This window comes from Geotrypetes seraphini, chromosome 19 (assembly GCF_902459505.1).
Source record: "Geotrypetes seraphini chromosome 19, aGeoSer1.1, whole genome shotgun sequence".
In the NCBI taxonomy this organism is placed as follows: domain Eukaryota; kingdom Metazoa; phylum Chordata; class Amphibia; order Gymnophiona; family Dermophiidae; genus Geotrypetes; species Geotrypetes seraphini.
Genome location: NC_047102.1, coordinates 31,603,202 through 31,626,476, shown reverse-complemented (window position 1 = coordinate 31,626,476; position 23,275 = coordinate 31,603,202). Strand labels below are relative to the sequence as shown.

The 23,275-nt window shown below is 42.4% G+C and overlaps 1 protein-coding gene across 4 annotated transcripts in view; it reads left to right on the top strand.

Moving 5' to 3' along the window:
• PIDD1 (p53-induced death domain protein 1) overlaps positions 1 to 23,275 on the top strand; it is a 38,377-nt gene that overhangs the window by 11,720 nt on the left and 3,382 nt on the right. The window contains exons 6-16 of one of the 4 annotated variants that reach the window (XM_033928158.1): positions 1,253 to 1,454; positions 1,897 to 2,025; positions 4,974 to 5,153; positions 5,264 to 5,411; positions 8,017 to 8,152; positions 10,767 to 10,917; positions 11,126 to 11,249; positions 11,374 to 11,492; positions 12,945 to 13,072; positions 20,100 to 20,141; positions 21,224 to 21,278. In XM_033928158.1, coding sequence (XP_033784049.1) covers positions 1,253 to 1,454; positions 1,897 to 2,025; positions 4,974 to 5,153; positions 5,264 to 5,411; positions 8,017 to 8,152; positions 10,767 to 10,917; positions 11,126 to 11,249; positions 11,374 to 11,492; positions 12,945 to 13,072; positions 20,100 to 20,141; positions 21,224 to 21,230 — 1,366 coding nt within the window. In that variant the 3' untranslated portion in view covers positions 21,231 to 21,278. Of the gene's footprint in view, positions 1 to 1,252; positions 1,455 to 1,896; positions 2,026 to 4,973; positions 5,154 to 5,263; positions 5,412 to 8,016; positions 8,153 to 10,766; positions 10,918 to 11,125; positions 11,250 to 11,373; positions 11,493 to 12,944; positions 13,073 to 20,099; positions 20,142 to 21,223; positions 21,427 to 23,275 lie in introns of those variants that run through there. The other 3 variants (XM_033928156.1, XM_033928159.1, XM_033928157.1) reach the window with 3 other exon arrangements.

Genomic DNA, 23,275 nt, shown 5'->3' with positions numbered 1-23,275 from the left:
TGCTTCTTACCCTAATTGCAAAATGGGATCTTTGGGGGCAGGAGTGAACACCTCCTGGCAGTATCCTGGAGTTGGGGGCTGGTAGTGGAATGGGCTCAGAGTAGGATCCTCCCCCCATCCTTAGTGCCAGTTCCCACAGACATGCACTTTTTGGTGGGAACAGCAACCATGTTGAACTCAAGCAAGCCATTTCCTGCAGGTTGGGGATAGGGATTGCAACATTGTCAGGGGGACCCTCTGGATGCTCTGATGTTTTCCCCCAGAGGGGGGCCATAGATTAACTTTAGGCCCTAGCTGGCAGCTGCCATTTCTGAAATGCTAAATTGGGCCCTGGCAGCAAGGGGAGGGGCCTCCATCTTCTGGTATGGAGACATAACCCACTAGTTTGGACTACTTTAGACTAATCCTGTAGAATTCAAGGAAAGGAAATTGTTAGGTAGGTGTAAATTTCACTTTTTGAAGAATTGGATTTGAAAGCTGGGATTGATTTAGTAAGTCTTTTGGACTGGCATTAATTGAGAACTATGTAGTTAATGCTTTGTAGTACAAATCAAGCGACACGAATACTTGGTGATCAGTCAGATGCAGCACTATAAATTACTTTGTGATGAGCCATTTCCTTCATTTGGTAGGAAACATAGAAACATGATGGCAGATAAAGGCCAAATGGCCCATCCAGTCTGCCCATCCGCAGTAATCATTATCTCTTCCTCTCTCTAAGAGATCCTACGTGCCTATCCCAGGCTTTCTTGAAGTCAGATACAATCTCTTGTCTCCACCACCTCTACCAGGAGACTGTTCCACTTATCTACCACCCTTTCTGTAAAAAAACTATTTCCTTAGATTCTATTGTTTCAGTATGCTTAAAATATGGGGGGGGGGATGTTGGAGCACACTTGACTCCAAGAGTCAGATGAGGATAAAAAAAGTGAAAGTTTCTTTCACAGATACATGCATAAGCTAATTTATTGTCTTTGTTTCAGCTTTACAGTAGAAAGCTAATCTTCCCTAACCCTACAACAGGAGTGATGGGGAGAGACAGTTATACATCACAAAGGAACTCAAAACAAAAATTATTATGTGATAAATGGGGAGCCCTCAGTCACACAGCTCGCAGCAGGGTATACACAGCCCCTGATGCGCCTTTGTGGTGTATAACTGTCTCTCCCCCTCACTCCTGTTGTAGGGTTATGGAAGATTCGCTTTCTACTGTTTGGGTTTCTTCCCTCTTTCTGAGTTTTTGTTATTTCAGCTTTACAGTGACATCAAAAGGCTGCAGAGTGTTCTTGTCCTGCGGAACCTGCTTCTGTTTCCCACAAGGTGCTGTCTCCTCACTGGTAGTAATACAGTATCGGAGGCTGGCTCCTGATCCACAGTGGGTGAAATTGCAGCATCACGATGTTCTTCTGAGTGAGATTTTGGAGTTGAAGCCTCATGGCATCAAATTCCTGCAGGTAAGAGAACAGTCAGAAGGTTCAATATGAGGAAATCCAGTAGGGTGGTGATGCAGGCAAAAGAGTATAATTTAAGGCTCTTGCTTTCATTAACAACCATGTGTGCCTGCAAACCTGGGAGAGCAGAGAGCCATGTACTTGAAATCCACATAGTTGATCCTTATTTTTCTTCACCATTACCCACAATGCTCACTGCTTCCACTAGCCCCAGCTGGAAATGTGCAGTTTTTTTTGCATCTTTTTCAGCTATAATAAATATTTCTTTTGTTCAGCCATGTGTCGCATGTGAACATTGTCAGGTATATCACAGTAGAAAAAAGGCTGAGAACCACTGATTTGGGGGGAATAGAAAATGCAGTGAAAGGTGATGTGGGCTAGGTTATTCTCCCCTCTCTTCCAGATCTCAGATACATGTTGTTAATTCCTTATTGTCCCATGCCAGGAGGTGCAACTGTGGATGCCATATATACCACCTCGGGTGTTTCGCAGGCGAGAAGTAGTGATCAGAACCTTCAGTGGCCAGAGTTGGAATGACCTGAGCACCAAGTTGGAGCTGAAGGGAAAACATAAGGTAAGACACCAAAGACATGGATTAAAATACACACATTGTTTTCTTTTCTTATCAGATTTCCACCTTGTAATGAACTTCCTCAAGGCAACCTTCTCCTTTTCTGCTGCTGCTGGTGTTGCCCTTATGTCCCTTCATCTCAAGATGTTGCTGTTGCTACCACTCACCTTCCTCTTTTCACCAGCTTGCTGCTGCCTAAATCTAGCTCTCCTTAAGTTATTGCTTATGATGAAAGTGGTATGAGTTTTTTTGTCACAAGACATATGAGAAGAGACTTGATGACCTGAAGATGTAAACCCTAGAGGAAAGGAGGGATAGGGGTGATATGATACTGACGTTTAAATATTTGAAATGTGTTAATATACAAACAGATCTTTTCCAGAGAAGAGGAAATGGTAGAACAAAATGAAATAAATTAAGATTGCAGGGGGGGGTCAACTTAGGAAAGTATTTTTTCACAGAGATGGTAGAGACAAAAGCAGCAACAGAATACAAATATACATAGGATAAACACAAAGGAAGAGACTTCAAATAATACAAAACACAGCAGTAAAACTTATTCACAAAGCACAAAAATATGACCACGTAACACCATTATTAATTAAGTCTCATTGGTTGCCCATCAATCATCGAATTACCTTTAAAATAGCATTTCTGGTATTTAAAATACTATTATTTAACGAACCGCAATTTTTATCTAGAATGATCACTCCGTATCATTCATCTCGATCTCTTCGATCATCATCACAAGGTTTACTATCGGTCCCATCCCTAAAAATTGTGGGAACAAGGAGAAATGAAATGTTCTCTGTTTTAGCTCCTCAAACCTGGAATGCTTTACCACTTTATATTAGACAAGAAAAAGATCTTCTCTCTTTTAAAAACTTTTAAAAACTTTTTTATTTAACGACGCTTTTAATAATTAAACGACCAAACTAATGTGCTTATCTTTTTAAAATTATTTCCCCCTTCCCTATGTTTTTATCCTTTTTATGTTTTTTCTTGCTTAAAATATTGTAACTTTTCCCTTTTTCCCTTTTATATCATGTTTGTCACTAAGTCACATGTAAAAAGAAACTCTCTAGCACTGTGACTTTTTATTTGTCCCTTAATAACATTTGTTGTCTAACATATTGTCTTAAAATTGTTTTAAATTGTTTTAAAATTTGTTTGTTTCCCTTTACTTTGTTTTAATATTGTTCATCGCTTAGAATGTTATTAATAGGCGATTTATCAAATAAATTTGAACTTGAACTTGAACTATATGGAAAGAGAATAGAATTGCAAAAGCAAGAAGAGCCAAATTTCCACAGGAAATGAACAAAACCAAACAAACAAAACTGGAAATACAATGTTCTCGGACCTTGGAGATAATTTATTTGAAATTTTCTTTTTTGATAATAAATATTTTTTATTCTTTTTTTAAATTCTTACATCAAGTGAAATACATGTAATACATTCAATTATGAAAAAACACTTGAAATTATTATTAAATGTTCTTACAATGTGAATTAAATAAACCCTTTATCAGAATTTTATATCATATTAATATTACAATAGTTTTCCCTCCCTACCCCTTCTATATATTCTATACATGTGTTATTATATCTGATCAGTAGAATAATTTGTCAATGGTCCCCATATTTTATTAAATTTTTTAATATAACCTTGTTGTAATGCCAATACTTTTTCCATTTTATATATATGACAAATTGAATTCCACCAAAAAGTGTAATTCAATTTAGTGTAATCCTTCCAGTTCTGAGTAATTTGCTGTATGGCGACCCCTGTTAAAATTAATAAAAGTTTATTATTATTAGCTGAAATCGGACTTTTTGTTCTCATTGCTGTTCCAAATAATATTGTATCATATGATAGTCCAACATGATTTTCTAATAAATTATTAATTTGGGGCCAAATTAATTTCCAAAAGGAATTAATGCAGGGACAAAAGAATAGTAAATGGTCCAATGTCCCCACTTCTATCCTACAATGCCAGCATCTATTAGATCTATTACTATCTAATTTTTGTAATCTCGTAGGGGTCCATAAAACTCTATGTAATATAAACAACCATGTTTGACTCATAGATGCTGATCTTGTAGTATGTATTCTCCAGGACCAAAATTTTTGCCATTGAGATGGAGAAATTATCTGTCCTATCTCAATACTCCAAATATCCCTAAGTCCTGATCTCTTTTTTTTTATTTAAAAATTCGTTTATATTCTTATACCATTTTGCGGCTTGGTGTCCTTGAAAATCCGCTTGAAAACAAAGGATTGGTAAACTATATTGAGTGTTTAGATTCTTCCATTCAGGGAACCCTTCCTGAATGGCCTGCTTCAATTGCATCCATTTAAAATATTGTGTTTTATCTAATCCAAATTTTTGTTGCAATTGTGAAAAACTAAGCAGTGATCCATTTATTATTATATCTTTTAAAGTACGTATACCTGCTTTTATCCATTGTTTCCATACTATTTTAAATCCACCAATTTTGATCCTGGAGTTTACCCAAATAGATTGATTTAAAGATTTAGTCAATGGATCTTTTGATAAATTGCTTATAAATCTTAATGTTTTCCATGTATCTGTTAGAATTCTATGATCTTTATATCTCTTAGGTATTGTTATACTAATGAAATGTTCTGGATGTAAAGGGAACATGAGGCGCCATTCTAAATATAACCAGTCGGGTTAGGTTAAATCTGTGTCCCAGTACAGAAATGAAATGAATGGCATATTGCTCCTGTAAGGGAGTAAAATGTTTTCAACTTGAGTAGTGATAATTATCCTAAGATAAGCAGGCAGCATATTCTCACATGTGAGTGATGTCATCCATGGAGTGTTTGAGTACACATGTTCATGCACATTTGACTGTTTTGCTGCAGTGATTTCTTTGAGGAGAGGAACATTCATTTTTCATCTTCCTCTTTCCCTGTGAGATTAGCAACATCTGGCCTGTTGCAATGTCCCACACTTCTCCTGGTTTCTGGTAGTCTCACAGCTTGTAGAGGATCAGTGCAACATTCCCCAGGAGGGTGGCATGCTTGTGTCTTCTGTGGAGCCAGCTATCAAGGTCAGGTTCCCTCCTGGAGTGACAGAGGAAACACGTAGTGTCAAAATGCAGGTAAGAAATGCAAGATATGTATGCCACCTGCTATTCTGCATCTCCCTCTCTCTTTCTGCCTATATGTTTATAGTTTTTTTTAATACTTCCTATACTGCCATGTTCTTCAGGTTTTGCCAGTGGACATTGAGAAGCTTCAGGAGATAGCGCATGACCTGGATACAAGAGCAAGCCCTCTCCTCTGCCTCTCACAGAGCTCTGCTACACAGTTCCTCAGACCCGTCAAAATCCAATTGCCACTACCATATGGAATTACAGGTTAGTTCCTGATGAACTTTAGGGGCAGGAAAGAGAATTTTTATGGTGAAAGAGATATATGGAAATTGACATATTGTTCAAGCACTTACCCTGTATAGTTACACTGTTTCCTGCTTTGTTCACTGAATTTTCTTCTAAGAATAGTTCAAAGATATTACAGAAAGAGAGCCTGTATGAATGATGGGTAAGGCTTCTGTTTTGAAGTCTATTTCGCAATAGGTGATAGCCCTACGTACATAAACTTGTTTGCTGAGCAGCCAACAAACACGTGGAGAAGGCAGGGGTGGCAGAAAGACCACACACCACCACTCAAAGAAGAAGAAGGCCTACAAGACCAAGTCAACAGTACCCCTCACCCACTGTGTGTGCTAAAGTTTAAACCAGTCTACAACCTGATGGCTACAGTAGTAGCAGTGGGAAGGTCGAGCTGGTCCAGTAGTGACCTTTATTGTCAGTTGCATAAAAACATTCAGCGCCCTTTCAAGGATCAAACTCAGTAAAGTCCTCTGCAACAATGAGCCAATTTAAATTTTCTTTATAAAAGAGACCATGTTTTTTTCAAAATGTACCTTTTAAACACAACTGTTTGGTTTGCAACAAACTTCAAGACCTGAAATGCATGCAGCGTTGAGTTGCTGAATGATTTTATGTTACTGACAATAAAGACCCCTACTGGAACATCTCGACCTTCCCACTTTGATTGCTTCTGTAGGAATTTCCTGCTGCTTCTAGTGGTACAATAGTAGCAGCAGCATAGCATTAAGACTAGGGCTGCACCTTTAATGAGCTTTAACATGTTAACCATATCAAGCTGCTCTCTCTCTTTCCTCTTTTCCTACCACTGCTTCCATCTGCCACCACATTCTCTCTTACCTCCGCTTCAGACGCATTTTGCTTCCTGTCTCCCGCATTCTCCAGTATCTTATCCCCTTTCCCCGGTGGCTCTCGGACCTTGCTTGTATACAAGCTACTCCGCTCTAACCATAGTTCTCCCTTTTTAGCGGCCTGCCCATAGGAAACAGAAGTTTTGACAGAGGAGGCAGGACGCTAGAGAGGGAGGACTCTGGCTAGGGCGGAGCAGCCTATTTACAGGCAAGATCCGAGGGTTGCCAGGGGAAGTGGGATGAGATACCGGAGAACATGGGTGGCAGGATTCAAAAGGCTGCTGAAGTAGAGGTAAGAGAGAAAGTGTGTGTGGGGGGGGGGGTGCAGGGGAAAAAGCTGCAGGAACATAAAATGCTGGTTGGGATGTGGCACCAAGAAAAATATGCCGGTCAGGAGGAATGGGAAGGAGACTCAGACCAAAGCATTGGTGCCCATGGAGGGGCAAGAAGGGATGAGATGGTCCCCATAAGGGGAGGGAAAGGTGATGAAAGAGATGGTGCCCATGGCAAGGAAGGAAAGGGAGAAGAGGAGAGAATAGATAGTGCCCAAGGAAGGGAGGAGAGAGGAGACTGGAGGAAATGGTGCCCATGAATGAAGAGGAAGGCAAGAAATGGAAACCAGACAGATATGAAGAGGAAGAAAAAATGGAAGGAAAGTTGAATGTGATAGATGTATATAGGACAAGAAGTGCAGAAGAGAGGAGGAAGGAAAAGAAATGGTGAGTTGAGAGGATAACGTAAAACAGAGTTCAGAGCACAGATAGAGGAGCAGAACCAGAGACAGGGAACATGTTACCCTGGCAGTCTTGTATTTCAACTTTGTAGCTAAAAGCTTAAATTTGACTTTCAGACCCTCTGTTATTGGTTACCACATATACCAAGTTAGCCACTCTTCCCCGGCACTGTCTAAAATCCTATCTAGGTGTTGTGTGAGGTGTGCCAACTTCATACCAGGCAGTCCTCATGCCTAACCAGCAACTTGGCTATCTATATTCCCACATTTAATGCATTTAATAATATAACACTTACAACGATGTATAATGATAAACAGCAAGCTGCAAATCAAGATCAAAGCCTAGAATCTTGGGCACAGTATGCCAATAATGATGACCAAATACAACAGTAAGTATGATAAATGTTACGTCTTTCAGCATTAATTTTTTCATATTTGGCACCACACATGACATTCCACATTGGCCAGGTTTTTCCAGTTATGTAGGATATTCAGCGCGGTCAGGATACGAAAGAGCTGGGCCTCAGGATAGTCACATAAATAATTACCAAACAATATGTAGGAAATATTTATGTCGAGAGAGAAAATCTCAGAAAGGGTGTGCCAAACTCGAAGAAGAGGGCAATGGAAAAGTAAATGGTCCAGAGTACCAAAATGAGCATTGCAGGACCAGCACCTGGAAGGATTTTGTTGAAAAGGACAGGCATCCAAGTAGCTCTATGTAGCAGAAAGTATGCTTGTTCTTTATTATTATACATGGAGAATTCCTATATGCTGTTATCTCATTTCCATTTCCTGATGCTCTGTTGTGACACATTTGTTTATTGTTATCTTTGTTTTTTACTTAAAAATGAATAAAACTTATTAATGTACACTTGATGTATGTATTAAAATGAATAAAGATTTGGAAAAAAAAATATATATATATAACACTTTCTGATTTGTTAGTTGTTGCTTCATTTCTCTCTCTCTCTCTTTTTTGTCATAGGCCAGAGCCTGGAACGCTCCCGGTTGCATCTTCTTCATGGGGACCCACTTGCTGAGACCTGGAGTGATATCACAGATCAAGTACTGCTGGAGGTCAGCCACATCTATGCCTGCTTTGAGGTCCAGCATTTCTCCTGGTGAGCATCTGGTTCTATTGTATGTATGGGGAAGTTCCGACAGAAGTATAACTCTTGAAAATTGTTATTTGGAAAGTACAGGTGGCCAGACATTTATCAGTTCCAAAAGGAATGTGTAATAATAAGGAAAACTGGTATAATAATGCTTGCAGTAAATGCACTCATAATATCATTTCTTGTACAATCCTGTGGGATCTCTTAGAGAGAGGAAGAGATAATGGTTACTGCGGATGGGCAGACTGGATGGGCCATTTGACCTTTATATACCATCATGTTTCTATTCCAGGACAAGTGGGTTATGCATCCCATGTTGTGAGACTGATTGTAGGAAGCTTCATTTACATAATTTTTCAGACCCCCCCCCCTTTAACTCAGTACTGCCCTCAGGACTCCAGTTGCTTTCCTACAAGCGAGACAGTAGTCTTTTCTGCTTGTGTTTAATTTTTCTTCTTAGTATTTTTACGTGTTTTCATGCTGCAGAGTTTCCTCATGGGGACAACTCTGGCTGCGGGAGATCGCAGACTTTGTGGATAAAGTCTGTTTCCAGGAATTTGGCTGACTTGCAGTGCACCACCTGGAGAGCCTGCACCTTCAGTTCGGGACTCAGGGGCCATTCCCTTGGGAGCTGGCTCACCCCAGGTTCATTCACTAGTGGGTTTGAGCACAGGTTGTGTGGCTCCGTGGAGGTGTGTCTGAGCTCAGAGCCGACTGTGTTCCTTCACCAGATTGCGTATGTGGCATGTTCCATGGGTGGCGGAGGTCCTTGGCCGTTGGTATCAGGCCAGAGGGGCAGTCAGAAGACCAGTAGTCCAGTTTGTAAATCTTGTTGAGGCAGAGGATCACTGTAAGCTGTTTCAGCTTCCTTGACTGTAGCTCCCAGTACAGCATGGCACAGTGAGTATACGGCTGACAGCCTGTCACAGCAATTTGGGGGGGTCTGTAAAAGTAGTTTTTGGGCAGTTTGGGAGTTAGCCCTAGTCCCCTAAAATTGCCGTGTTTGGGGAGTTCCTGTGGGTTTTTTCAGGCTGTTTTTCTCTGAAAATTGCACCTGTGGCGACCATCTTGGATTTTCTCGATTTGAATTTAAAGTTATTTTTTGCCTCTACAAGCTTCATTTTTGCAAGAAAACCACTCAGACGGACTCCTCAGGGCAGGACGCTTCAGATTCATGCTCTGTTTATGGTGGGTGGATGGCAATCTAGCCATGTGTTCTGTGGCACGGGAGGGGGGCAAGATTTTGTTGACCCAGGTTCCCTTGACCCCTGTAGGGGGCCCTGTCACTCACTGCAGCTGAGGCTAGTCAAAAAAGTCAAAATTAGCCTCTGGGGACAGCATGCTTGCAGCACTGGCAAAACGCAGCCACAATTTAACATCGAAGGCAAAAAAATCCTCCAAAATCTCCAAAATGTGTTCTCAGGAGGCAGCTGCTACCTCGGATGAGGGGTTTCCCCCAGAATTTATTAACATGCTCTTCCAGGCTTATCTGACCAAGAAAAAGGCGCCATCTGCGCCTCCTTTGGCATCCTTGCTGGCTAAGGAAATTCCCCATTCCCAAAACACGGGTCTTTTCTAGTGTCCCCAATTTGTCCACGGATAATTTGCTGGCTGATGATATGGATGACCAAGATGACCTGACGATACCATTAGCTATGCAGGCAGGCACTACCACTGAGGGCGATGTCACGGTGCTCACGGATCTCCAAGATCTGGATCTAGGAGAGGTTCCGGACATGAGTGAGGACCCCCACGGTGCAGAGATTATTTAAGCCCTTGGCTTTGGTCGGGCTAATTTCTGAATCCCTCCAGAAGTTCAAATTGAAGGTTGGGCAGTCAGCAGCAGCAGAATGCTCTTATGAGTAGAATGAAGCCGCAGTCTTCATCCTTTCCTGATCATCCATTAACTTATTTTAATGTTGCCACCCTCCCTTTCTTGCCGGCCCTCTTCCTCCGCGCCCCCCCCCCCCCCCCCCCCGGGCGTACCTTTTATTTTTTTACTTCTGGCACCTCACTCGCTGAGAGCGGTGCACAAGAGTTGCTGGCTGCCTGGTCCCCGCCACTTCAGCTAAGAAAGGCAGACGCGGCTGCCTCCTCTTCTGTTCTCTGGCAGCATAGCGGCGCACCAGGCTGCCTGCCTGGTTCAGTGTCGCTTCCTGCGAGAACTCAGATTTTGATGATGTGTTTTAAGTTTACATCCTCTAACAGGCGGAAAAAGAAAATTCAGATGTGAATTTCTCTTATGTCTGTTGGATGCAAAAGAGAAAAGCTCAATTATATATTTGGGAGCTAAACCAAACAAAGCCTTAAAACAGAAACAACCAAACTTAAACTTCTTTGGCCTATGCACAGTATATGTTCTTATTGTTTTAACGTCTTTGGTTGAAAAGGTGATTGATAAATTAATGCATAGACCTCAAAGTATTCTGTCTCTACTTACCTCCTGCCTTTCACTCTTGGGGGCAGATGTTATGCATCCCTTATTGGGTTTATAAGCTGAGAGGATCTCCTTTTCTCAACTTCTCCCCTATCCCAAGAGTCATCTCATGGTACATTGTGTTTGCATTGTTTCAAGAGTGTGCATAGGTGCTCATGCAACCTGTTCTCTTTTCTCTCACAGGTACTGGCTCTGGTACACTACCAAGCAATATGTAGGTGGCATTGCCAAAAAAGTCTATGAGCGATTGCGCATGTACCAGGTCAATTTTTTGGCACTCCAGAGAAAGAGAGATCCAGAGCAAGTCCTGCTGCAGTGTGTCCCCAAACACAAGGTGTGTCACAAGCTGGGGGATGGGGTATCATAGAAAGCAGGGGAAAGAAAGAGGGATCACATCTTAACAGACCACTTCTGGAGGGTATCTTAAGGGGAACTGAAGTCATTACCTTTGGAAAAGAGGGATGGGGAACTCAGGGGAGGGATCAGGTAGGAATCTGAGGGCATTTCCTCTAAGGTGTGACTGTGCTTTTTATGGTCTGCAGGTAGACTCTGTTCTGAAGAGGCTTTATGATCGGTACCAGGGCCCTGAGCCCTCAGACCTTGTGGAGATGTTTGAAGGGGAGCAATTTTTTGCAGCCTTTGAGCGAGGCCTAGACATTGATGCAGGTAATGTGGACGAATTGACATTCCAGGACATATGGATGTTTGTGTTGAACTTGGGATAGTGTGAGGGGTATGTGTGTATATGGAAGGCTGCTCCTGATTCTTTAACTCTCCCAATCCACCTCAGATCGGCCTGATTGTGTAGCTGGCAGAATCTCATTCATCTTCTACTCCCACATGAAGAACCAAAAGGAAGTTTATGTGACATCTGATGTGAACAGGAAAGAACAGTCTGTGAAGGGACAAGTAAGTTCTATACAGTATACCTTCACTTGGCTTTTTGTTTTTCTTCTTCTCATTCATCATCCTACTAACTACTCCATTTTATTCTCAAGCGTAATAAATCATCATTATGCACTGGGTGACTTATTTACGAGGGGCGTTCGATAATTTATCTTCCTCAGTAGGAAAGAAAAAAGTCTTCAAAAAATTTGTTTTATTTTTCAATATTAATCCCCTGATAGCTCCATACACTTCATCTACTTTTCCTGCGATGACTGTAACCACTTTGAAAAGAATTCTGTTTGACCTTCAAACCAGGACATCACAGCTTTCTTGACACTTGAAAACCACTTTCCGCAGAGATATTTCTTCAAAGCTCAAAACAGGAAATAATCTGAGGGAGCCAGGTCAGGAATGTAGAGTGGATGATTCAGCTGCTGAAACCCACCTTCTCAGATGGCAGCCTCTAATTATTGTGACATTCACTGGCACATTTTCGTGAACAAGCAGCACACCTGCTGTGAGTTTTCAACATCTTTTCTTCTTGATTAACTCCCGCAAAGCAATCATTGTGTTGGCTTAATACTTCCTGGTTATGGTTGTCATGTGTGGCATGAAAGTCCTTCATCATCCCAGAAAACAGTTGCCATGACTTTGCCTGCAGATTTTTCTGTCTTGAAGGGATGATTTGTGCTTCCACTGCATTGACTCCATTTTGGACTCAGGATCTCTGTGATAGATTCAAGTCTCATCTCCAGTCATCAAATGAAAAAAAATTCACTTGGTCTTCACGGAGCATCTCCAAGTTCTCCTGACAGTACTGGAGCCTCGTGGCCTTCTGATATGGCATCAGCATTCTTGGAACCCATCTTGCACTATTAACCTTAGACATGCCCATCTTTTCATGAATTATTTTCCAAACTGTACCTGCCAAGATGCCCATTTCTTCAGCTATTCAGGAAACCTTAATTTGTCTGTCTGACAAAATTAAATTCTCGACTTTCTTGCACATTTTTGTGGTAGTTGATTCCACAGGCTGTCCAGAAAGGGAATCATCTTCAATGGACTCTCTACCCCACTTAAACTGCTTGCTCCAAAATTTTACTTTGTAGATGATGGTGCAAACTCACTATAAACTGCAGTCATGCGTTCATGGATCTCCTTTGGCTCTTTCCTTCTTTTGTGAGAAATGTTATCTCTGAACAGTGTTCCAAATCGAGCAGTTTCTTACTTGATTTGCACGAGGACTCTCCTGATATCCTGTCTCTTGGAATGTTAGACTCGCACTGAGCCACAACTGTACAAGAGTAACCTTGAGACATGTCACAACATGCGTAGACTTCTTTCAGCACGCCACTTTCTTTCATACTCAGATTGATAAATTATTGAACATCCCTCGTGTGTAGACTCAGGCATACTGGGAAAGAAAAAAAATGAAATTGCTTTCTAAATGTGTATATCATTTAATTTTACCAGGTCTCTTTTTATCGGGGAGCCATGCCAGAATCTATACCTGAAGATGTCACAAGGAAGAGAAAAGGGCCTGATTCCCACTGGCTAGCAACCCTGCCAATCAAACTTCCTGTATGTTTTTTCATCTCCAGGTATCCTAGTTAGACCTTTGAAATTGGTAGTTGGTGGATATCTGTTCTTTGCAAATGTCCCTTAGTGGGTGATTCTCTGCATGTAGCTATGCACAAGTGTCTGAAGGAATGTTCTATCTATAAGTAATTCCTGTGTTTGGAGCTTAACATACCCATGTGCACTCCATATTCTACCTGCTTGTATGGTATATGCCTATTTGTCTGCATGTATAGGTGCATATCAGTATGTGTAGATTTTGAATACTGTATTCACATACATGATTTTGTGGACATCTCTGTAATCATGTCTATATGCACATGATTCTGTTTGTATGTGGTAGTGCTGCCCAATTCAGGAAAAAAAATTCAATTCAGCCTATTGAATCGATTTTTCGATTCGATTCGATTTTCCTGCCCAATTAAGTGGGTGTTTTGTTTTGGGGTTTTTTCAAACATCCTGGTAGGTTTATTTTCTAGCCTCTTCACTCCTTTTATAGCCTCTTCTTAACCACACTGGCACTGTGGTGTAAACAAAATAAACAAACAAAAAAGACATTTCCTCTCTGTTAAATCCTAGCTCATGTTTGTGGTCTAACACCAGTTCTAGTAGGATACACTTTTCAAATATGACATATTGTAATCACAAAACAGAAAATAAAATTATTTTTTCTATCTTTTGTTGTCTGGTCATTATTCAAATCTTGTTGGTCCCAGGCTCTGGTTGTCTTCTGATAATTTGCTTGCCAGGGTCTCCTTCTTTCTTCTTTCTCCATGCTAACCATCAATCTTTTATCAAGGTTCCGAATGAACGACTACTTCAGAAAATTGCGAGCCATGGAATCGAGGGTGAAATACTTATGTGGATTAAAAACTGGATGGAGCATAGGAAACAGAGAGTGGGGGTAAATGGACAATACTCGGACTGGAAGAGCGTCACCAGTGGGGTGCCGCAGGGCTCGGTGCTTGGACCCGTGCTCTTTAACATCTTTATAAATGATCTGGACATAGGTACGACGAGCGAGGTGATTAAATTTGCAGACGATACAAAGTTATTCAGAGTGGTGAAGATGCAGGGGGATTGTGAAGACCTGCAACGTGACATAATCAGGCTTGAGGAATGGGCATCGACATGGCAGATGTGGTTCAACGTGGATAAGTGTAAAGTGATGCATGTCGGTAACAAAAATCTCATGCACGAATACAGGATGTCCGGGGTGGTACTTGGAGAGACCTCCCAGGAAAGGGACTTGGGAGTTCTGATTGACAAGTCGATGAAGCCATCCACGCAATGTGAGGCGGCGGCAAAAAAGGCAAATAGAATGCTAGGAATGATAAAGAAGGGGATCACGAACAGATCGGAGAAGGTTATCATGCCACTGTACCGGGCCATGATGCGCCCTCACCTGGAGGACTGCATCCAGCACTGGTCGCCGTACATGAAGAAGGACATGGTACTAATCGAAAGGGTCCAGAGAAGAGCGACTAAGATGGTTAAGGGGTTGGAGGTGCTACCGTACAGCGAAAGATTAGAGAAACTGGGCCTCTTCTCCCTTGAACCGAGGAGATTAAGAGGGGACATGATCTAAACATTCAAGGTACTGAAGGGGATAGACTTAGTAGATAGGGACAGGTTGTTCACCCTCTCCAAGGTAGGGAAAACGAGAGGGCACTCTCTAAAGTTGAAAGGGGATTGATTCCTTATGAACGTAAGAAAGTTCTTCTTCACACAGAGAGTGGTAGAAAGCTGGAACACTCTTCCGGAGGCTGTTATAGGGGAAAACACCCTCCAGGGATTCAAGACAAAGTTAGACAAGTTCCTGCTGAACAAGAACAGGCGCTGGTAGGGCTAGTCTCGGTTAGGGTGCTGATCTTTGACCAGAGAGCCACCACATGAGCGGACTGCTGGGCATGATGGACCACTGGTCTAATGCAGTAGCGGCAATTCTTATGTTCTTATCTCTGTCCTCCCCTTCCGTTTCCCTTCCCTCCCCTGGAGGTCTGGCATCATTCCTTTTTTTCGTCTCTATCCACAGATCCACCTTTTCTCAACTACCCTTTCATCTAGCATCTCTCCCTCCTTCCCCACCACCCCAGGGTCCACCATCTCTCCCTTTCAGTTCCTTTCATCTCTAAATCCCATTGTCCACCATCTCTCTCCCTCTCTTATTTCTTTCCCCCCAAAGTCTGGCATTTGCAAGTCTCTATGAACCTCCCCCCTTCCCTCCATCCCTCCGTGTACCTCTACACCAGGACCCCTCCCCTGAGGGCCTGTCCCCCCCTAAAGGTCTGTTGTCCCCCTGAAGGCCTACACCCCACCCCTAAAGGCCTGCCTGTCCCCCCTGAAGACCTGCCTGTCCCCCGAAGGCCTGCACCCCCCTGAAGGCCTACACCCCATCCTATCAGGCTGCTGAAATTAGGTAAATTGATGCTGGGAGACCAGGGGGGAAGCCAGACACCAGCACTTCCCAACTGACCCTCCCCACTCGCCCTTTAAAGCAGGAGTGGCAGCGGCCAGCCATCAAGAGGCAGCGCTGCCGCTCCTGCTTTAGGGGCGAGGAGGGAGGGTCAATCACCGAATTGGGAGGCCGATTTTTTTGTCGTTGTAAATCGATTCGAATCGAATCACCCAAAGTGAATCGGTGAATCGATTTGAATCGTGAATCGGGCAGCACTACTGAGCACTAACGACTGTACCAGTAATTTAAATGCAGAGAAATCAAAATATGCCCTCAGTGTGCGCAATTTCCAAAGTGTATGAAATCCCTTCCAAACTACCTGAGATTCTTGGTTTCCCATAGTCAGATTTTGATCAATAATGACCCCCAGAATCTTAAAGGTAGAATTAATTGGGTATTGGACCGTCTTTAATACGATTGAAGTTTCAGAAATATCTTGGCATAAAGTGGCAAAGCAAAATTTGGTTTTCTCCGAGTTAAGCTTAAGCCTGAATTCTAACATCCATCCCTCCATTAGATCCAGAACTTCCTTAATTACTTGGATGATGTTAATAACAGTAGACGGGCAAGGTATTAAAATGTTACAAAGATATTTTGCTTGCTTTTTGCAGTTTATAATTTGCACATTTCAGTATGTAAATTGGATGTTCATGTTGGCCATCTTCAGCACATAGATATCCATATCTTATGTATTTAGTGTAAGCTATATGTTGGCAGATCCTTTATTAAAATACATGAGAAATGGCTGTCAATATATGATGAACAGGCTTGGAAGTCCATATTCTGAGTTTGGTGTCCTTTCTAAAAACTGCCTCTACTCATATGAACTAGAACATAAGAATTACCACTGCTGGGTCAGACCAGTGGTCCATCGTGCCCAGCAGTCCGGTCCCGCAGCGGCCCCCAGGTCAAAGACCAGAGCCCTAAATGAGATCAAACCTACCTGCAGGAACTTGTCCAACCTTGTCTTGAATCCCTGGAGGGTGTTTTCCCCTATAACAGCCTCCGGAAGAGCGTTCCAGTTTTCTACCACTCTCTGGGTGAAGAAGAACCTCCTTATGTTTGTATGGAATCTATCCCCTTTTAACTTTAGAGAGTGCCCTCTCATCCTTCCTACCTTGGAGAGGGTGAACAACCTGTCTTTATCTACTAAGTCTATTCCCTTCAGTATCTTGAATGTTTCGATCATGTCCTCTCTCAATCTCCTCTTTTCGAGGGAGAAGAGGCCCAGTTTCTCTAATTTCTTGCTGTATGGCAACTCCTCCAGCCCCTTAACCATTTTAGTTGCTCTTCTCTGGACTCTTTCAAATAGTACTGTGTCCTTCTTCATGTACAACGACCAGTGCTGGACACAGTATTCCAGGTGAGGACATACCATGGCCCGGTACAGAGGCATGATAACCTCCGATCTGTTCGTGATCCCCTTAATCATTCCTAACATTCTGTTCGCCCTCTTTGCCACCGCTGCGCATTGCGTAGATGGCTTCATCGACTTGTCGACCAATACTCCCAAGTCTCTTTCCTGGGAGGTCTCTCCAAGTACCGCCCCAGACATCCTGTATTCGTGTATAAGATTTTTGTTACCAACATGCATCACCTTACACTTATTCACGTTAAACCTCATTTGCCATGTTGCGGCCCATTTCTCAAGTGTGTTTATGTCCTGTTGCAGGTCTTCACAATCCTTCTGCGTCTTCACTACTCTGAATAGCTTCGTATTGTCTGCAAATTTAATCACCTCGCTCGTCGTACCAATTTCCAGGTCGTTTATAAGTATGTTGAAGAGCACAGGTCCAAGAACCGAACCCTGCGGCACTCCACTTGTGACACTTTTCCAGACAGAGTATTGTCCATTTACCCCCATTCTCTGTTTCCTATCAGCCAACCAGTTTTTTATCCACATGAATATGTCACCCTCGATTCCAAAGTAGTCATTCATGCCTTGTCAAACGCCTTCTGAAAATCCAGATATACAATATTGACCGGCTCACCCTTGCCTGTTTAGTCCCTCAAAGAAGTGCAACAAGTTCGTCAAGCAAGATCTCCCCTTGCTTAAGCCATGCTGGCTGGTCCTCATCAGATTGTATCCGTCAAGGTGATCAATGATGTGGTCCTTTATCAGCACCTCTACCATCTTTCCCGGTACCGAGATCAGACTTACCGGTCTGTAGTTTCCTGGATCTCCTCTCGAACCTTTCTTGAAGATTGGTGTAACATTCGCCTTATCCAGTCTTCCGGAATCCTTCCCGATTTGATCAGCTATAATCCTTTTCAGTTACTTGATTACCCTTGGATGGATGCCATCCGGTCCCGGAGATTTATCATTTTTAAGCCTATCAATCTGTCTGCATACCTCTTTTAGACTGACCGTCAACCCTGTCAGTTTCCCATCTTTGTTTCCCGTGTATAGCCTGTCAGCTTCCGGTATGTTGTGTATATCCTCTTCGGTAAATACAGACACAAAAAATGTTTTAGTTTGTCAGCGATGGCTTTGTCCTCCTTTAGCACTCCCTTTATTCCATGGTCATCCAACGGTCCCACCGCTTCCTTCGTGGGTCGTTTCCCCTTAATATATCGAAAGAACGGCTTGAAGTTTGTCGCCTCTGGCTATTTTTCCCTCATAGTCTCTTTTGGCCCCTCTTACCGCCTTATGGCGCCTTCTTTGATGCTGTTTGTGCTTTTTCCGGTTTCTATCCGTTTTTGACCTTTTCCATTCCTTAAACGAAGTCTTCTTGTCTCTGATCGCTTCCTTCACCGCTACAGTGAACGACGCCGGTTCCTTGTTATTTTTCCTCGTGGATCCCTTGTTGATACATGGTATATATAGATTTTGTGCCTCAGTGACCATGTCCTTTAAAAGGGACCATGCTTGCTCTAGTGTTTTTACAGTACTTATCCTCTTCTTAATCTTCTTCCCCACCATGAGTCTCATCCCTTCGTAATCCCCTTTTCGGAAGTTCAGTGCTGTCGTTCTGGATCGATGTTTCGCCCTTGTGTCCAGGTCGAAGCGAATCATATTGTGAACTCTTGTTCCCAGCGTCCCCTCTACTTCTACATCTTGCGCCGGTCCTCGTAGTCCATTTAGAATTAAGTCTAGAATTGCATTTCCTCTTGTATTTTCCTTGACGAGTTGTTCCAGGAAGCAATCGCCCACAGCATCCAGGAACTTGTTCTTCCTACTGCAGCTGGAGGTACCTAGGTTCCATTCTATCCCTGGATAATTGAAGTCACCCATGATAACTGCGTTGCCTCCCTTGCAGTTGCATTTAATCTCGTCTGTCTCTCTCCATCAATTTCTTCGGACTGCCCTGTGGGTTGGTAGTAGATGCCGATCTTCGTTTCCGTTCCATTTGTTCCTGGAATTTTTACCCATAGAGATTAACTTATTCTTCACTTCCGGTGTGTTCTCTCCAGTAGACTCAATTCCCTCTTTAACGTATAGGGCAGTGCCCCCACCTTTTTGACCCACTCTGTCTCTGCGGTATAGCTTTATCCCGGCAGCACAGTGTCCCAGACACTTTCCTCATTCCACCATGTTTCTGTGATGCCTATGATGTCAAGGTTATCTTTTTGTGCCATAGCTTCTAGTTCACCCATCTTATTCCTTAGGCTCCTTGCGTTCGTGTGCATACACTTGAGTTACTTTCTTGCATTTCTTTCCCTCTTGTGTCTCTTTTGATCTGTCAGGATTTCTGTCTTGCCTATGATCTGGTGAGTCTTTCCCGCTATCTTCCTGCACGGTATCCTCTGGGTATACCGGTTCCCGAACCATCGACTCTCTATTGACTGTCAGCTTTCCCCTTCTTCCTAGTTTAAAAACTTCTCAATTTCTCTCTTGATGTTGCTTGCAAGTAGCCTCGTTCCATCTCCACTGAAGCGGAGTCCATCCTTCCTGAATAGCTTGCTCTTTCCTCAGAATGTCGAACAGTTGCGCACAAAGTGGAATCCTTCTTCACACCAGCGCCTCATCCATGTGTTGACTGCTTGCAGCTCCATCTACCTCTTCTCATCAGCCCTGGATACCGGCAGGATCTCTGAGAATGTTATCCTTGGCGTTCTGGTCTTCAGCTTCCTTCCTAGCATCCGGAACTGGTCCTTCAGTCCTTTTCTGCTGTAGTTCCTGTTGCTCACGTTGTTTGTCCCCACATGGATCACCACCACTGTATCTTCCTCTTCCACGCTGTCGATGATCCTGTTGATGCGGCTCACTATGTCTTCTATCTTGACTCCCGGTAGACAGGTCATCAGCCGATCCTTTCTTCCTCCCACTATGTGGCTGTCGACTTGTCTGATGATGGAGTCCCCCACGACGATCACTAGGAGGAGTGTGTGGTGCAGTGGTTGGATCTACAGCCTCAGCACCCTGGGGTTGTGGGTTCAAACCCCGCACTGCTCCTTGTGACCCTGGGCAAGTCACTTAATCCTCCATAGCCCCAGGTACGTTAGATAGATTGTGAGCCCACCGGGACAGAGAGGGAAAATGCTTGAGTACCTGATTGTAAAAACCGCTTAGATAACCTTGATAGGCGGTATATAAAATCCTAATAAACTTGAAACTTGAAACTCCTCTCTGTCTTCTCTTGTCTCTCTAGCTGCAGGTCTGTGGTCCCTGGTGTATGTCCATCTCTCCAGCCGTAGGTCTATGTCCTCTGTGCACTTCCATCTTCCCTCTACCTGGTGTTGGCTTGGGACTCGTCTTCCTGTGGGTTCCCTCCGCTGTTTCCAGGAGTCGCTGTTGTGTCACCCATTTCTTCCATGTGGTTATCCTCCAGGTGGTCTTCACTCACTGTGGGTTTATCTTGGCAGTTCCATTGTTGCTTGTGATTTTCCATGGCCTCCCTGTATGCCTCCTCGATTAACTTCTCTAACTCCCAGACTTTTTTCTCAATGGTTTTCTCTGTCTTGAAGTTTTCTGCCTCTCTGTCCTCCTCCTCCACTGCTCAGAGTGCTTCTGCCTTCCAGGAGTCTAACTTGTTTCTTCAGGCCCTCCAGTTTCTCGCATCGAGTGCATACATAAGACCGCCTCCCAGAGGGGAGGTAGTCATACATAAGGCAAACGGTGCAGAAAACTGGGTAGCTCAACATCCTGCTTCTGTCTGCTGCTTCCATTGCTGTCCACTTGTCGGTCTGCTGTCTGAAGTGGTTTCTCCCTGCTTGGTTGTTTCTTAAGTGTCCTCTGTTTGCTTGTGTAGGTAGTAGATACTTGGCATGTGCTTCTACTGGAAGTGGTAGGATTGAAAATGGTGTATTTTATAAGGCATGTGATAACATTTACACTCTTGAACAGGATAAGTCCATGTCTTGAATGAATGCACTGTTTTATAAAGTCTGTCTTTTATAAGAAAGTTGCAAAATAGTTGTCTTCCTTCTCACTTTAGAAGCCCATTATAAGATTAGCCCAAACTGTTATTTTAACAAACCACTTATGTGTTGTACTTATCTGTGCCAGAAAGAAAAATGCTTGTTACTGCCTCACTTCAGACACACTTTCACCTGCTCCTGCGAGAGCTTAAACTGAACAAAAATTAGCTTAAATCCTTGTACTGCTTAAATATGGTCCTTGACTTTCTGTACTGCACCAGGGGAGATGTAGAACAGTGTTTCTCAACTTGGGTTCTTTTGTTGGGTAGCTCTGGGTGGTTTGGTGCAGTTAAGACCTGAAGTCCATACTAGATCCTGCCAGGATGATCAAAGTTGTTTCTTTTCTTGTTACCAGAAACTGAAATCTGCTGTGGGTGAGCATCAAAACAGGAAGTGTCAGTCCTTCCCCCCACTGAATCTGGGTAATGCTGAAACTGGTTACTTGACAGAGGCCAACCTACTCTCTATTGCCCGGCGTATCGGTATAGACTGGCGAAGCATTGGGCTGAACCTAGGGCTGTCCTTCCAGCACTTAGAGAGAATTAGCTACAACAACAAGTAAGTGCTAAGAAGCTGGGGCAGGCATGAGAACTGGATTACGGGCATACGGTGTTTGCAGGGGTTAGTCAATATCTGATACAGACATTTCAGAATGCAGCAATTAGTCTGCAAAGGGAATCATGTTTTCCACTTCTCCTATATATGATTGGCTTCCTTTGGAGTACATGGTGATATTCAAACTTTTTAACACTGACTCATGAGGACTCCCCCTTACTTACAGATAAGGCCTGTTCCTCTATTCTGGGAAAATCATTAATGCTCATAAGTTAGCTGCTTCTTCCAAGGCTTGACTGCTGATGACATGAGAGAGTGCTTTTTAAAGATGTTTATGAGATTTATAGCTAGGACTGAACACATAAGAACATAAGAATTGCCACTGTTGAGTCAGACCAGTGGTCCATCGTGCCCAGCAGTCCGCTCACGCGGCAGCCCTCTGGTCAAAGACCGGCGCCCTAACTGAGACTAGCCCTACATATGAGACTCAGACAACGGGCAAAGTTCAGATAATTCCCCCCTCCTTTCATTTCCCTTTTGTAGCAAGTATTACCAGTTATTTGTTGCATTTTGTGTTGTCTTTTCCCTATGTTCCTTAGATTTTAAAACTTTTAAAAATAAATTTTGTACAATGTACACTGCTTTGGTAATTAAAGAGGTATATCAAGCTTAAATAAACTTGGAAAACTTTTCTTGGTATGCCCCTTTACGGTGAAATCAGCTCCCCATAGATAATCTTTTAAAAATTTTAAGATTACCGGTACATTGAAAAATTTTAAGATCTGGAGCAAGATTATATATTAACAATAATTTATCAACTAAATTCAACTTGCATAGGGGAGTTAGACAAGGATGCCCTTTGTCTCCATTACTTTTTGATGTTGTCCTAGAACCTTTATTAATTGCAATAAAAAAAACTAGGGAAATAAAGGGAATCTCATTTACCAGTTTTGAATTTAAATTATCTGCATATGCAGATGATATATTATTATATTTAAGAGAACCGGAAATTACTATTCCATGTATGCTTAATTTAATAGAAAAATACGGTACATTTTCTGGATATAAAATTAATTGGAATAAATCTGAAATCCTCCCAATTAATGTTCATTGTACCAAAGGATTATTTGATCCATATTCATTTATTTGGAAAGAGGATGGAATAAAATACTTAGGAATTATGATCAAAAATACAATTGAAGACACAGTCAAAGAGAATGAAAAACTTTTATTGAAAAAAATAACAGAAATGTGTGAGCAATGGAATCCATTACATCTTTCTTGGTGGGGAAGAATTCAAACAATTAAAATGATGATATTGCCTGTGGTTTGTTACCAAATGAGTATGATTCCAATATTTTTTCAGGGGTCATTTTATAAAAAACTTAACAATATTCTTACAAAATTTGTTTGGTGTGGGAAAAGACCAAGAATCGCTTTAGTATCATTACAAAGACCAATTATGGAAGGGGGGGTAAATTTTCCAAATTTTTATAGGTATCATCAAGCCTATATTTTAAGACAGGGTATGTATTGGATCCTCCCAGATCTCTTAGAAAATGTACCAGATTGGCTGTATTTAGAATGGCGGCTCCTGTTCCCTTTAAATCCAGAACACTTAATTTCTATATCAATGCCTATAAGATACAAAGAACACAGAATCTTATTAGATACTTGGAAAACATTAAGATACATAAATAATCTGACACCAGAACCAATTGCTAAATCCCTAAATCAATCAATATGGGTAAACTCCAGGATCAGAATTGGCGGATTTAAAATCGTCTGGAAACAATGGATAACTGCAGGAATAAGAACATTAAATGACGTCATATCAGAAGGTTCCTTGCTT